The sequence below is a fragment of the Mytilus californianus genome, unplaced genomic scaffold (genome assembly GCF_021869535.1).
Source record: "Mytilus californianus isolate M0D057914Y unplaced genomic scaffold, xbMytCali1.0.p SCAF_15, whole genome shotgun sequence".
In the NCBI taxonomy this organism is placed as follows: Eukaryota; Metazoa; Mollusca; class Bivalvia; order Mytilida; family Mytilidae; genus Mytilus; species Mytilus californianus.
The window spans coordinates 26,773,524-26,788,353 of record NW_026262637.1 but is presented as its reverse complement, the minus strand read 5'-3'; the positions used below and the strand labels follow the sequence as shown (position 1 = coordinate 26,788,353).

The 14,830-nt window shown below is 30.1% G+C and overlaps 1 protein-coding gene across 1 annotated transcript in view; it reads right to left on the bottom strand.

Moving 5' to 3' along the window:
* The window catches only part of LOC127725772 (protein O-mannosyl-transferase TMTC2-like), a 42,847-nt gene extending 28,128 nt beyond the window's left edge, over positions 1–14,719 (bottom strand). The window contains exon 1 of the mRNA XM_052233043.1: positions 14,550–14,719. Coding sequence (XP_052089003.1) covers positions 14,550–14,635 — 86 coding nt within the window. The 5' untranslated portion in view covers positions 14,636–14,719. The remainder of the gene's footprint in view (positions 1–14,549) is intronic.
* Positions 14,720–14,830: the final 111 nt, after the last annotated feature.

Genomic DNA, 14,830 nt, shown 5'->3' with positions numbered 1-14,830 from the left:
CGCCATAATTTCTGAATTTCCTGTTATAAAAGACACCATTTTTTGTATTCGGAAGCATAATATTTGCTTATTCTTTTAAAATGCTATTGCTTTTATTAACTGCTGAAATGTTCAGATTTATTTTTATCACATTGAAGAATTTGCGATTTCATCTTTTTCTATTTCTATTCACTTATTGCTATTAAAGAAAAAATCAGGAAAAGTGAAAATCTTATCTTTGCTATATTAAAGCTTACAACTCCACATCGGATATTAATATTTCAAGTTAGTTCTGGTATAGACTAAAAAGTGTTCACTAATATGTCTTTAATTTTTTAAAATACAGAACTAAATGATTTTCTTGTCTTTTTTTATATCTTCATAGACTTATAAACATTTTTGAAAGACACACGATTTTACTATTACAGTAATAACAGTAGAACTAATGACATGGTTCCAAAATCTTTAACATATGAAAACGTGAGTTATTTCCCCTCAATTTAACATTTCTTTTTAATTGCACTGCTTCAATTGGTTTTTCATGTTTTGTTTTAGTGATTGCTACTTTCTCTAGATCCCTCTATACTAACTGAGAGACCTCTGACAGTTAGATGACTAATAAGTTGGTCTCCTGCAATTTACTAGCAGTCTTAATAATTTTAGCACAATTTACTAGCAGTCTTAATAATTTTAGCACAATTTTAGAGGTCTGTTAAAACTGGGACCGAATATAACTGCATGGATATTAGGTACCAGGTCAAATTTGAATCAGCTTCTATAAGGCCGTATAAAACTAAATTGCGGAGGATTTTTTTTCTGTTGAATTGGACTAGAGCTTGTGTCAATGCTTCAAAAACCCAGATTGTGTTTCAATGTACAGTACATGGCCTTAAGTATTGGTTGTATACTATTTTCAGCTATATATTTCATATAAAACGTTGTATTTATCCAGAAATTTGCTATATTTTTCAGCCAAATCAAATATAAAAAATTATCACATATGTTCGCATCTGGTGAAAACTACTATGATCAAATTAACGAAAAAATCTTTCAATATTTCTGCATCTTTCAACACCTGGTTCTTCAAGACCTAACCATAAATGCCTTCAAAATACTTTTGGGAAAAAATCTGTTTAATATGAAATATAAGGCAAATAGATTGTAGGTGATAAATACTAATGGCAATGCACTGCAGTTGCTTAAACTTAATTTGTGATAATTTATTTTTTTTAAATCAAAATCTTTTATTTTCCATTTGATGAAAATTTAACCTTAAATATGTCTAGACAATAATTAGTGAGATAAAAACAACAAATAAATACTCATTAAGTATAGAATCATGAACATCAAGTTCAGTTTGTAATGTTTAAGTATACATGTAAATGACATAAAGTGTTCATTTAAGTCTACAACAAGTCAAATTAGGAATTAAGTTTATATACTACAGTAAAGTGCTCTAATGTAATGTTTGTATGTAAGAATAAATATTTAAAATCACAAATATCCAGTTCAACTGAAGGTCGGGAACAAAATGATATATCTTTCAAGTTAAACAAACAGATCAATTAAAAGCAATTCTTTAAGTATGGGTCAACATACATGAACCAAGATCAGGATCGTGGACTATTACATGGGATAAAACACAAATTACAAGAGCACTCCAAAATGATTCTTGAAAGTGAATGTTTGTCATAACATGCATTAACCACTGTCAAAATGATGAAAAGAAAAGCCAATTTACACTACTTATAGGCAAACAAAAAACATTGGTCCGTGTTCTGAAGTAGATGGTACTAGTATAGTAATATAAATCATTTGTACATGGATTTTCCATGAACACTTTCAATCAATCATTTCCTGAATTTCGAGAGTTTTGAACTAAGATTCACTTTTGGTCAGTACATGTGTAAAAGATATTTTTTGTGGCGCAACAGTCTGGTAAAGATTAGACCCACTTTGACTGCAATATGGAAATCCATTGTCGTGGTGTTTTTTTTTCATCATCATCATCTAAAGTCAGACTGTAATTTTTTTTGCATTAACTGCTGAAAATTTGATGACTTTAAAAACAAAGTGCAGAAGTCATCTTCACAAACAAAATACAAAAATCTAATTTATTTGCTGGTTATTAAAAATGCAGCACAAATTAGGATCAATTTAGTTCATTTTTAAAGATTTTTGTAAAAATTTCTTAGATTAATTAGGCAAACCAGCTTTAAAATGACAGTCTTTGTGTCATACAAGTTTGTAAATTACATAATGGTCAATAAAGTTATATAATATTTATGACATTTCAAGATTTAAAATTATCCTTTTCACTACCTGAAAAAGGTGACAAATGGTCAAATTAACTTATTAAATTCAAATTTTGATTCTGAAGTATTGATTGGAATGACTAAGAAATGTGTAATTATTGTATGGTTACTGAATAGTAGTCTGTATCTAAACTTGACGAGACAAATATTTTATGATTTGGTATAATTTGTAATGTTATCGAATGATCTATCAGGTAACTTGTCACTCAATGCATAAAAAACTTTATTCTTAATTTTAAATTTAACATATAATACTGTTCTCCATCGCCAAACAAGTTAGATATTATCTTTAGGACATTTGTGCCGAACAATTTTCTCTCTTATTTGAAGGAGAGATCGCTAAATTAAATCAAGGTTGGTTAATTATCAAATTATTGCTCCCTGCTGACAAATCAAACCTTTTGACAATCCTCCCCATGTGACTTTGTCCTGGTCGGTGAAAAATGATATGACGTAAATAAAATTATCAAAACCAAAAGAAACTTTATGACAACTTCATCCATTTCTATGACAGAAACATATTATGCAACTCATTCTATATGTCACCAGATAAAACAGTTATGATTTATTAACCGTGATTATCTACAAAGAAGATTCTTACCCATTGGTTTAATTCTACTTAATGTACACCAAGAAATAGTTCTTACTCAACACTGCTTCAGTATTTTATTAAATGCATGACAAGACAAACAGATATTGTAGAAAAAAAATAGCATGACAATGTTCTTACATAAATAAAAATAAAATTGAGAATCGAAACTTTTAAGAGACAACAACCTGACAAAAGAGCAGAAAACAACTTAAGGCCACTAATAGGTCTTCAACACAGCGAGAAAATCCCTCACCAAGAGTAGGGCTTCAGCTGGCCCCTAAACAATAATGTATACTAGTTCAGCGAAAATGGATGTCACATTAAACTCTGAAACATACAAATGAACCCGACTTGGGACAGGCGCAAAAATATGGCAGGGTTAAACATGTTTTGTGAGATCTCAACCCTCCCCTTATATCTCTAGCCAATGTGGAATAAACAAACACACAGCAATATGTACAGTAAAATTCAGTTCAAAAGAAGTGACTAGGTTAAACATGTTTGTGAGCCTTCAACCCTCCCCTTAACCTGGGACAGTGGTGTAACAGCACAACACAAGAACAATCTATAAAAATCAGTTGCAATTTGCTTAACGCAATAGATCATTACGAAGCACAAAAACAGCTAACATAAATAATAGACACAAATCACAGATATAAGAGAACATGCAGTTGCTGAAAGCTTTTTCAAAGCAAATTACAACTAATAAAAAAATAAAGTTCTCCTTGAGTGAAGTATCAATCAGTACACATCCCATCCATTATAAAAGTTTAACAATATTGTAACTTTTTTGATAAATTTTCATCCACCTGTGACTATCTATCTTTTATTTTCCCCCATAAATAAAATTTTTATTCATTTATTTAAATTGAAAATGAATAAACATTATTTACTGCACACTACATCAAAATAAATGAATAAAAATTGTTAAGGATTTCCAAAAAATAAAATCTGCACCAAATTTTAGTAAACAATCTTTATGAAAATAAAAAAAAAACATTTTGATTTTAAGCTTAATTATAAGGACTAGGACAGTACCAGGATAAATATTTATATTTGATTTTATTGTGTTGTTGAGTTTCTGTCTCATTCAAGTACAACCCACATCACCCATAATTCATATATTGCAACAACTAATTTCAGAATAAAATCATCTAAAATATCCCTATACTACATACCTACCATATAAGTAATTGAACTCATGGAAGTCCTCTTGAAAAAAATTCTTTCACATTTATTTTTTTCTGATATTTAAACTCATTCAAGACAAAGAAATGGTATGTATATGATTTTAGTGCAATCCCCTCCCCCACCAAAAAAGGTTCCCCTATTTAATTTTTCTGATAATGAAAATTGCTTTTAAAGGAGTGACCTAGCGTTAAATCAAATGAAGGGGATCCAAGCAACAAGAACATGCATCAGACAACAGATTATAAACAGCTGTTTCTTGGTCCAATTATCATCTTGCTTGACTAACTCAAAAATTAAGATCTATAAGGCTCCATATATGTCTGAACCTTATCAACACCATTAATTATTAAAGGCTGCAGGATCACAGTTCTTATTTATCAGAAAGGAGTTCCTGAAGACTGAATCAATCCAAGTTTGACCTTCATCTACACGAAAAAAGGTTATCTTTCTTAATTAATTCCCTAATTCAACACCAGAAAAAATCCAAATATTTCATCCAGAGGAATTAACTTACTGTTTTTAATTCCAATAAGGTCACACAATATAATTTCTTATAGTATATGATCTTTAAAGGTACATAATGTTTTTTTTTATTTTATGTAAGCAACCCAGATCAACTGACAAATTGAGTCATAAGAAAATGAACAAGATATTCACATGCCAAAGTATGAATTTTGTTTTTTTTTTATAGATCAGTAAGGGATTAATTTAAAAAAAAAAATGTTCTCTTTTTTAAATGGAAAAGGAAGGCAAGTTTTTTGTGTAAAAAATATTTTGAAGTAAAAAATTAATACATCTTTTACAAAAAAATTGCAAATAATTCCAAAAATGGATTGACAGAATCAAGTAACTTTTGTTGATGTTAATCTTAGCTACTCAAAAGCTATGCATTTTTTATTTTAACTAAAACTCAACAGATTAACCATTTTTCATGTAAATGGTCAATACAAATAGTCATTTATTGTGCCTGTGAAAATATATTGATTAAAGTTATGTCTGCATGTTTATGTACAGTTGAAAAGATAAAAAGAAAAATTATTACCCGTAAAAAAATCTATAATAATTGTTATTTTTTCATGATCTCAACAATTTATACATGTAAAGTTCAGGTTGTATTGATTGTTGCACAATATTTGTGCAGTTTTATCAATCAAATGTGTATGTCAAAATAACATCCTATTGAAGGTGCTTGATAAGCATCAAAAGCATTAGACAAATTACAGCTAGGGAATTGACTTTGTGAATTCAAAACAACAAGAATGCAAGCTTTGTCATGCTAAGCATAAAAAAAATATATCCCACTCATATCCACTGTTAATTAATTCAAAGTATCTGAAAAATGAGGGTGTAGGTGTCTGACAGATCTAAAACAATTGCTCACACGTAACAACTTATCACTGTTGAGCTGTTGGCCAAATATGAAGTCAAAATGGAGAGATGCGTGACAAAATTATTTCAAGTTCATTCAAAATTTTGAAATTCCAAAGTATCTGCAAACAGGAAGTTGGCATCGACTGTTCCAAACAGTGCTCACACATTACAACTCACCACTCAAACTGCTGACCAAATCATATGAGGTCATTTTATTCTGCAGTAGTGTGATGGAAATGTTTGTTGGACAAGTTGATGGTGGGACAAGGTCATTGCAATATAGCCTGGATAAAATTTTTAATAAATAAGCATGATACTAAACTAATGTTTACGTATTAAAACATTTTATTAGGAGAAAACGATTTTACTTTTACTTTTTTTGTCATGACTTTTTCAATTATATGTTTTTTAGAGGTTATTTTTAAGTTTCATTTAATGGAGAACATGCCAAATATTGATTATTTAACAGACTGAAGGGAGATAACTCTTTGTCATTGATAGTCTTTATTAAATTTACCAGTATCAACAACTATTCTACACTCTAGACCTTTATGAGCTTGGCATATTGTATAGACATTTGTGTATTGTTGAAGACTGAATATTATGTAAGTTGACCTAGGCAAGTTTGAGATGTGTTTTTAGTTTTTGGGTCATTTTGGTTGATGTCTCATTCAGATAGTAATTACAACACGTCTCCTTACATTAATAAAAAATCTTACATTATTCTTCTAAGATGTTAAAAATGTTTTATTACATTATTCTTCGAAGTTGTTAAACATGTTCTATTAACCTCATGTGGGAAAATAACTGATATTATCATTATTTTCTCAGGAATTATGAAAACTTTTTGATCAACCCCCCTGGCAATGCAGTCTGTTTTTATATTTTTTTTTAAATAACTCAATTTGTACAGTTTAATAATAGTGTCATAATAATTTCTACCTAATTTAAGAAAATATAAGCACATAAACAAACCAAGACCTTAAAAATTCAAACAAATTCATCACAAATGTAACGCGTAAATTAACCAAAGAAAATGAAAATTGTGTTATCGTGTGCATCATTTCTACACATCAAAGGGAATATGCATCAGAAATGCATTTAGAAATGTTGGTGTCTATTGAAGTGTGTATCCATTTAGATTTTATCTTAAAGGAAAATAGTCTAGAGAAGAAGTCAATTACGATCGGTGACTCTCCTTGTTTGGCAACCATACATAGGTGACATGATCATGTGTTACACAGCTAATCAAATTAAAATATCATCTTCTAACTTATACATAATTTACTGAATGTTTTTTTAAAAAGGCAATATCATTTGGTTAATTAAAACTTGCTTACATGGAACATTAAGAAAAACTATAGAAGGTTAAAGTTTTAGAGCAACACAATTACAAAAAAAATCATTGATTACACAAAAAAGGCAAAAAAAGCCAACATTATGAACGTATTTCATTCAAAGGCACTGCAACAGGGGTGTTCACTGTACAGGTAACTGACTGTTTTTTAGTACAAAATGTACATGCATGTGTTCAAATAAAAAAATATTGTAGTGACTTTTATTATTTCATCAAATTCTATACAAATTCTGTGAATTAAGCTACAAAATCAGGATAATTGTTATCTGAGAAGTTTTCAATATATACAATTTCAAACTCCTTTGCAAGAAGAGAAGTTAAATTTCAATAAACAAATATTTTATAAAATGACAATTTGGCTATACTGAATTAAAAAAGTATTGACTGAGAAATGAAAAATCTACACAAATCTTGACACAGTACACAAATTATTAATACCTATTCTGAAGGTTAATGATATTGTATGCATGATAGAACTGCAACTAGAATGTGTATACCCATCTATTGCTTTCGCCCTGTAGGATCTTAAAATGAACTAAGATTTCTTTTATATATTGTCCGATAAAGTCATGCATGAAATATATAAATCAAAACAACCTTGGATGAATATGACGATTTTATAAACTTTACTTTCATATATAAATGCCTGAATGAACTGATGAAAAAATCACATTAAGGTACACAAAACTTTAGTTTCCAGTAACGACAAAATTTTCACCGTAAAATAAATAGTTTTTGTATCCATTAAAATCAGATATGACTTTGTGTCTTGATTTCAATTAGCAAAGAAAAGAAATTTTAATAATTATTAAAAAAGATGACAAAATTTTGAATAAAATTATGAAAATGTGGTCTCTATGGATTTGTATCCTGCTATCCGGGCTTGAATATTAATGTCTATGTATCATACTGTCGCAGTAAGCAATTAATGGGCATGCTGTGATTGCATTATAATCTCGATTGAATATGCAAAAATTCAGGAACAGAGTTCAGATCAATGTTAAAACTTATTAAGTCATATGTAAATAAAGCAGACAATATGGCTACCATATTAACTCAGTATTAATACAAATTTTATATGCACCCAGGGGTTTTGGTGGTTACCCTTGAGTACTTTTTTGTGGTAGTCTGTTGAAAAACAACAAGTTGATAAGCAGAAATTTTAGCAGAAAGTCATGCATTTTCTCTTAAAAGATAAAAAGCATATAACTATGGTGTAATAAAATTTTATTTTGTAAATATATAACTGTTGAGCCAGAGGTGGATCCAGCCGTTTATTGAGCTACATATATGGTCAATGCATAGATGTTTTACAAGTCCAACTCCTAACATAGCCTTGTTGGCTGCGTCAGCCCTTTTCATATCTTGGATCCACATCTGAAAGCTATCTTTTATTGTCTAGTTGATATGGTTGTGAAGGCAGTTACCAGCAGGAAAGTTTATGCAAAAAGTTATAAATTAAAAAACAATAAATGGAGAATGTATCCATGGGACACAGATGATGCCCCTGCTTGTATATAACGTTATAAAGGGCATAACTCCAGAAAGGTAAAAGTGACGTCACCAAAATTTGAACTTGATCTGAGTTTTGTGGTTATAAGCATTGTGTAAAAGTTTCAGAACATTTGGTTGAGGCAAACTAAGTAAGAGAACGGAAACAAATTTCGGGATATATGAATGGACAAGGGTAAACCTTAATGCCCCCTCTGCCACAGCAGGGGCAAAAACAGGGCTTAACTATAACATTTCTACATTACTGCAAAAAAAGCTGGAAATAATAAGGCCATTTCTACATGAATATAGCCCTATACATTGTGTCAACCTCCCTGACGTTGCAAATTTTACTATCTGACTTAAAATTCATTGCTTACTTAAAAAAAAAATGTCTATAAAAGAGAAGATTATAAAAACTAATATTTAAAATCTCTATAATTCCAAGTATCAATAATTCAGTTATATCAGAATTAGTGGGCTTGTCAAAATAAATTATGATAAATTTTAAAAACCACAATAATTTCTTAGTGGAGATCACCATAAGTAAATCCCCCATGCTCAGTCAAGTTACTAATGTTGACAAATGCCACCAATTCAAGATAACCAAATACTTCTGTTTTGTTCAATCTGCACGAATCTGACTTAACTTCGCCGATCTCAATAAATTTTACTTGAATATCAAATTAAATTTAAATTCTAAAACAAATGCAAATTCATTTAACATATTCTACGATGGAAATGTACAGTAATTACATACACTTCTACTTAACCTTTTCCTGGATAATCTTCCGAAGGCTTTCCATCTATTGGTTTAAATACTTTATTTGATTGCAGTGCAATGTAATAATTGTAAAAATAAATGGCATAACCACACCGACACATACTGCACTTAGAAATTTATTAAAACTTTGAACACACTCAGGTGCTTAAACATCACAAAAGTTTCTTTTTTCTAAATTTAAACACATATTTTCTTCCTTAAGGCCAGAAATATCTTAGTCATTTTATTCACCTTCTGACTGTTTCTACCTAAGCACCTGAACATAAAAAGACACTGTAAGTTCACATAAGAATAATGGTATTTGAAAAGGCAACTGTATAATATAATTTTTACTATATTACATTGATATCAAAATTCCAGTAATCTAAATAAAATTTTCATAAATTTACCAAGACCAATTACCCTTCAGCTTAAATCCCAAGGTCAACAATAATTAGAATATCAAACATGAACATTATCCAGTAGACTTTATTTTTAAACATCAGACAATACTTGACATAATTTACAATTGATTTTTAGATTTTAGTCCTGAATGTGTTTTAACATCAATGTTTGCTTTCTGGACTTAGAATAAGTGAAATACAAATATGACCACACATATGTACAAAGGCTCGTATTACATCAACACCCATTTTAATTAGACAAAAAATGTCCAAAAATATTGACACTCATGGAAATGTTTGAACAGGCTTTTCCAAAATAAATAAGCTATAATTTAAGAGGATGTCTTCTTTGAAATAAGCATTTTTGAAAAGGTTCTATACTATGTGAAGTACACGTAAACTGGTAATTTTAGAACACTTAAAAGAGGTTATGTCCCCTTAATAGGTTTACAAACAGTATGACACTACTACCAGACATGTTGTTTGCTCACTGTCTCCCTTTATTTAGCCATTTACGTGTGAAATTCTATTTACTCAATCACTTCCCTAATTTCCACAACAAATAATCTTCGAAATGTTCTACTCCATTTCATGTCATTTTTTTCTGTTTTTGAGTGCGTTTTTTTTTGTTGTTTTTTTTATAGAATGAACATGGGGTTTGGTTGCTGCAGGTTCAGAAAATGATATAAAAATATTGTATGAAACCTAAAACTGAAGTTCAAGTAAAGCTCATCAAAGTCAATCAAACAGTGAAGTCAAACTTTAACCAGTATAATAATTGTATAATTTCGCTTTACACACAAATTATAATACAGATTCAAAAAACTGTACTGGGCAACTGGTCAGTTCAAATTGATTTTACAGCAGGAGAATTTTCATGATTTATTAATTTGGTGTTGTCTTAGGTAATACAAATTCACCCATTTACCTATTTGCTATTTTTGCATAATTATAGGGAGGGGTGGGGGTAATGATATTGACAACACATGGAGAGACTCATAAAGTCAGGTCTTTACTATGGTATAATGATCCCTATGACGGACTAGTAAATTTAACATGAGTTGTCACAAATAGACCAGGAAGTGTTACTTCTTCAAAAGAACACGAGATCAACCCCTAATGCTGGTGGGGTTTATATATTAGATGAGAAGTTTTGTTCAATTTTTAAGTTTTGAGGATTGTTGTCTTTTTGTCTTATATCTTTTGACCATGGCACTTTTTGAATGTCAAGTTTTTACTCTTTTATCTACAGCTATAAGAAATTTAGCTAGATATTAAAATCAAAATTACTCAAGTGAATTTTTTTTAACCTTAAGCGGCCTTTACATAAGTTTCACCCAAGTTATACTTGAGCAATTCATATTTCAACACCTCCACCATGTAATATGGCAAAACAAAATAGATGTTTGGGTTCAGGGTCTGCTCCTTCAGAAAATACGATAGGTTAAGGATTTTTGTTAATTTTTCATTTTTTTACCATGAGGGACCACCAGTAACTTTGTCAAGATTCACTATTAAAAGTGCCAATTTAAAACTTCAGGGTAGTATTTTGAGGCATATAAAGATAAATGAAGAATGTGTCTATGGGACACAGATGATCCCCCTGCTTGCATATAAGGTTATTTAGGGCATAACAGTAAAAGTGACACCACCCAAATTCAACTAGATCTGTGTTTTGTGGTAATTAAAGCATTGTGTATAAGTTTCATAACATTTGGTTGAGGCAAACTTAAGTTAGAGAATAGAAACCAATTTCAGGACGTATGTACGGACAGACGGACATACAGACAGACAAGGGTAACACTCAATGCCCCCTCTGGTCAAAATGTTTTGACCACCAAAATTTTACTAGGAACTATTCAATTTTGATATTTTGCAATAGAAATAATTGTGAGGACCAGCAGGTTTTCTTCATGGACCATCAGGTTAAAAAAGATTTCAAGAACTCTGGTATTTCAAATTCATCTCGATTCTGACGGTATCATAGGGTTATCATCAGTATATCTCTGGTATAAAGAAATCCATTAACAAAAATATCTACAAAAGTTTGTTTATTTTACTTTCTGGCATATTGTTCTATAGTAAGAACTTGTTTCTGCAAAATAAACTTTCTACACTTCAAAAAGTATAGATCAGAGATAAAATGGAAGTAAACACAAACAACTGATACAAAAGTAATGAAATTATGGCGTCTCATAACCCAAATTTGTTGATAGGAAATTTTTATATAAGTGACTTGATTTTTTCTTTAACGTCATGTATATGAAGAAAAGGAGATGTTTAAGGTTTAAATTTAAATCAATGAAACAGCAACCCAACACAACATTTTACAAATAAGATATGGGTTATCATATTGTTTTTATCAATCATGAAAAGTCTTAGACAAGCTATATGAATGGGTTTGATTTGAGTAGGCATTCATACTTCTCCCACTAATGAATATGTATGAATGAAATTAATATATAACAATCGATAAGAGATATTCATCCACAAACACTTTTTCGGTACGTGTGCATAGATATTAATGATTTTTTCACTTATATATATATATTTCTAACGACAAAACATTTTCATATTATTTATTTTATATGTTCTTAAAAAATATTTTCATGAGTATTCATTGAAGAAATGAATTTATAACAAGCGATAGAGAATGTTATTTTGCAATCGATAATATTCGCGTATTTATACGAAATACGTTCGAACAGTTATCAGTCAAAAACGCAAGTCACGTGGGTAGAAATGTCTGCGGCAACATAACACCGGAATGCCTCAAGGTCATCCGCTGTAAAAATTAACATGTTTCTAAATTTGTGGAGGATTTTTCTGTAACATCTGTAACGTTATAATAATATGTGTGAGCTTTTACTCAAGAATTGTTATGCTAATATTATATTCTACTGCCATTTTAAATTACCACAACAGTGGAGTCAGCTCTTATAAGAATCCACTTTAATTCCAAACGGAAAGAGATCCATTTGGCACCCAGCCGGGGGCCCATGGAATAGGCTGTAATGTGTCTTTGTTTTTTCGTAGAGTAAGGGTGTCTTATGGAACTCCGGTCTTCCAAACTTTCAAGAAAGATTATTTTTATTTTATTTTTAAATTCTGAAATGCTGGTTCATTTTTTTCTCAGTTTTGAAACTCTTCTTCTATTTTATTAGGCCATAATACAGTATACTTAGGTTTAGGGTTTCCCTCAATAACCATGTCCCTAAATAGTCTCTGTATAGACTCAAGGTAAAACAAATTGAGCAAACAAAACAAAAATATGCTTCATACCTGGCCACCTCCTATTTTTCTGAATCAGAACACATGCATAGATATATTTTTGGCTGGCCTAATATGTAATACAAGTTTTCACTAATTCACTTATAGTTCTCAATGATCACAGATATTTTATAATAAATCTCAATGATCACAGATAGTTTATAATGAATCTTGTTTATGTGGATTTATGATTGACAAAAACTGAGTTTATCTATTCTGGCCTGCGTTTCACAAAAATTCTTACGTCTAAAACCAATCGTAAGTTATGAACAATTTAGTATACTTACGATCTATTTTAGTCTTAAGATTCTTAGTGAAACACAGGCCAGGTGCACAGTTTGGTCAAATGCTTGCATATAATGCAAGCAAAGTGTTGGGTTTTTTTTAAATAATATATTTGATTTTTCACAATAAAGAAACTCAAAAAGTGATCTCAAAATTTTTTCTGTTGAGAAAAAATCTGTCTGGTCTGAATAATGTCATATACCACATGATTGGATAAAAAGCCATGGTATACTTTGTCAGCTGTTCCTTAAAATGAACTTGAAAACCTAAGGATTTATGCAACATTTGTAAAAACAATTTCAAACTTGAACATGTAAAGACATTTTACATGTAAACTATCAACATGAGTATCTTTATCAAAAATACTTCAGTTAAATCTTGATTTGAATGGATCATTTGTCTGGACAACTTTATTTTATTTAACATGTTTTCATTTATACTTTAGGGAGAGTATCAGGTATTGTTAAAAACCCAAACATCAGGGTCACAGTGAATTTTAGTAATAGATCAAAATCGTCTTGTGTTCAATAAATTCAATGATTTAATTGATGTTTTTATTAAAAATTCCCAATGTCCTTTGTAATCTTACTATAAATACAAATGTCCTGATTTCTTTGCCTTTAACAATGGAGTGAAATTTAAATCTAAAAATCTGAAATATATCTTGGTCCATAATTAGAGTTTTCATTTTTTGACATAAAAGGTTTCATACCTTTTTCTGCAACAAAATATTAGGAATAAAAATTGCATCCACAGTTTTTGCTATATAGCAATATTTAATCATTTACAATTTTTTTCCAATTCTTTTCTCAAAATTCTGAATTTTGTTATACAGTCTGCAATCTGGCATTTCAAATTAGAACATTTACTTGTGCACAAGAATTTTCCTTAATTCAACTAAATAGAGATTGGAAAGCTTTAAAATGACACCAAAAGATGAAGGAAACTTTAACCAGCTGATTTAATGTTCATGTTTAGGCAATGTTGCACTTTCAGTGATAATTTGCATCTTTTCAACAAAAACCCTCCACTATGAAATTGGAAAATATATTAAAATATATTACATTTAAATTCCATCAAATTATCCAAACTGAATTTTGAATGTTTAAGCAATCTATCTTTAGTCTATTTTTTCCACACTATTTCTATTCAAGTTAAAAAATAATTGTGAACACATATAGTATATATAAACATCCCTTTTATAATAACTAAAAGTGAAAATAAACACTTCATTGTAGGTGTCCAATGCAGAGTCCAAAGGGGCACCTGTTTAAACTGATAATTACATAATAACACACTGTTAATTGTAATTGACACTGTCATTCGAATCTTATGTATACCTGTAAAAAATATTTGTCATCTAATCTATGATCTTAAAAAACTATAACATACATAGGTAACCTATAAGGTGAAATTTTAGTCGAAAAAAAGGACTTATAACAGTACATGTGTCACACAATGTCAACAAACCGGCTTTCGTTTGATCTTATCGGACTGTCAATTTCAGGTGTGAAATACACATCTCGCTTACCTGTCGTCGTACGCAAAATCAGCTGTGAGCGTGTTGAGGTATAGAACCAAAGCCCAGAGACTTGTCAAACAAATAATATAGTCCATTCTTTTACAAGCTGGTCCATCGCTTTCTCCAGTTAAAATGAAACTCGTCCGGTAGTTGTATTTTCCGCGCGCATGCTCAAATTTCATTATATTCGATGAACTGTGACCCAAGAGCAGTTTGTCAATATTTATTCAAGTTTCAATTTAAAGATCTTTTAAAAGCTTTCACCTCTTACAAACGTGAAAAGAGATTCG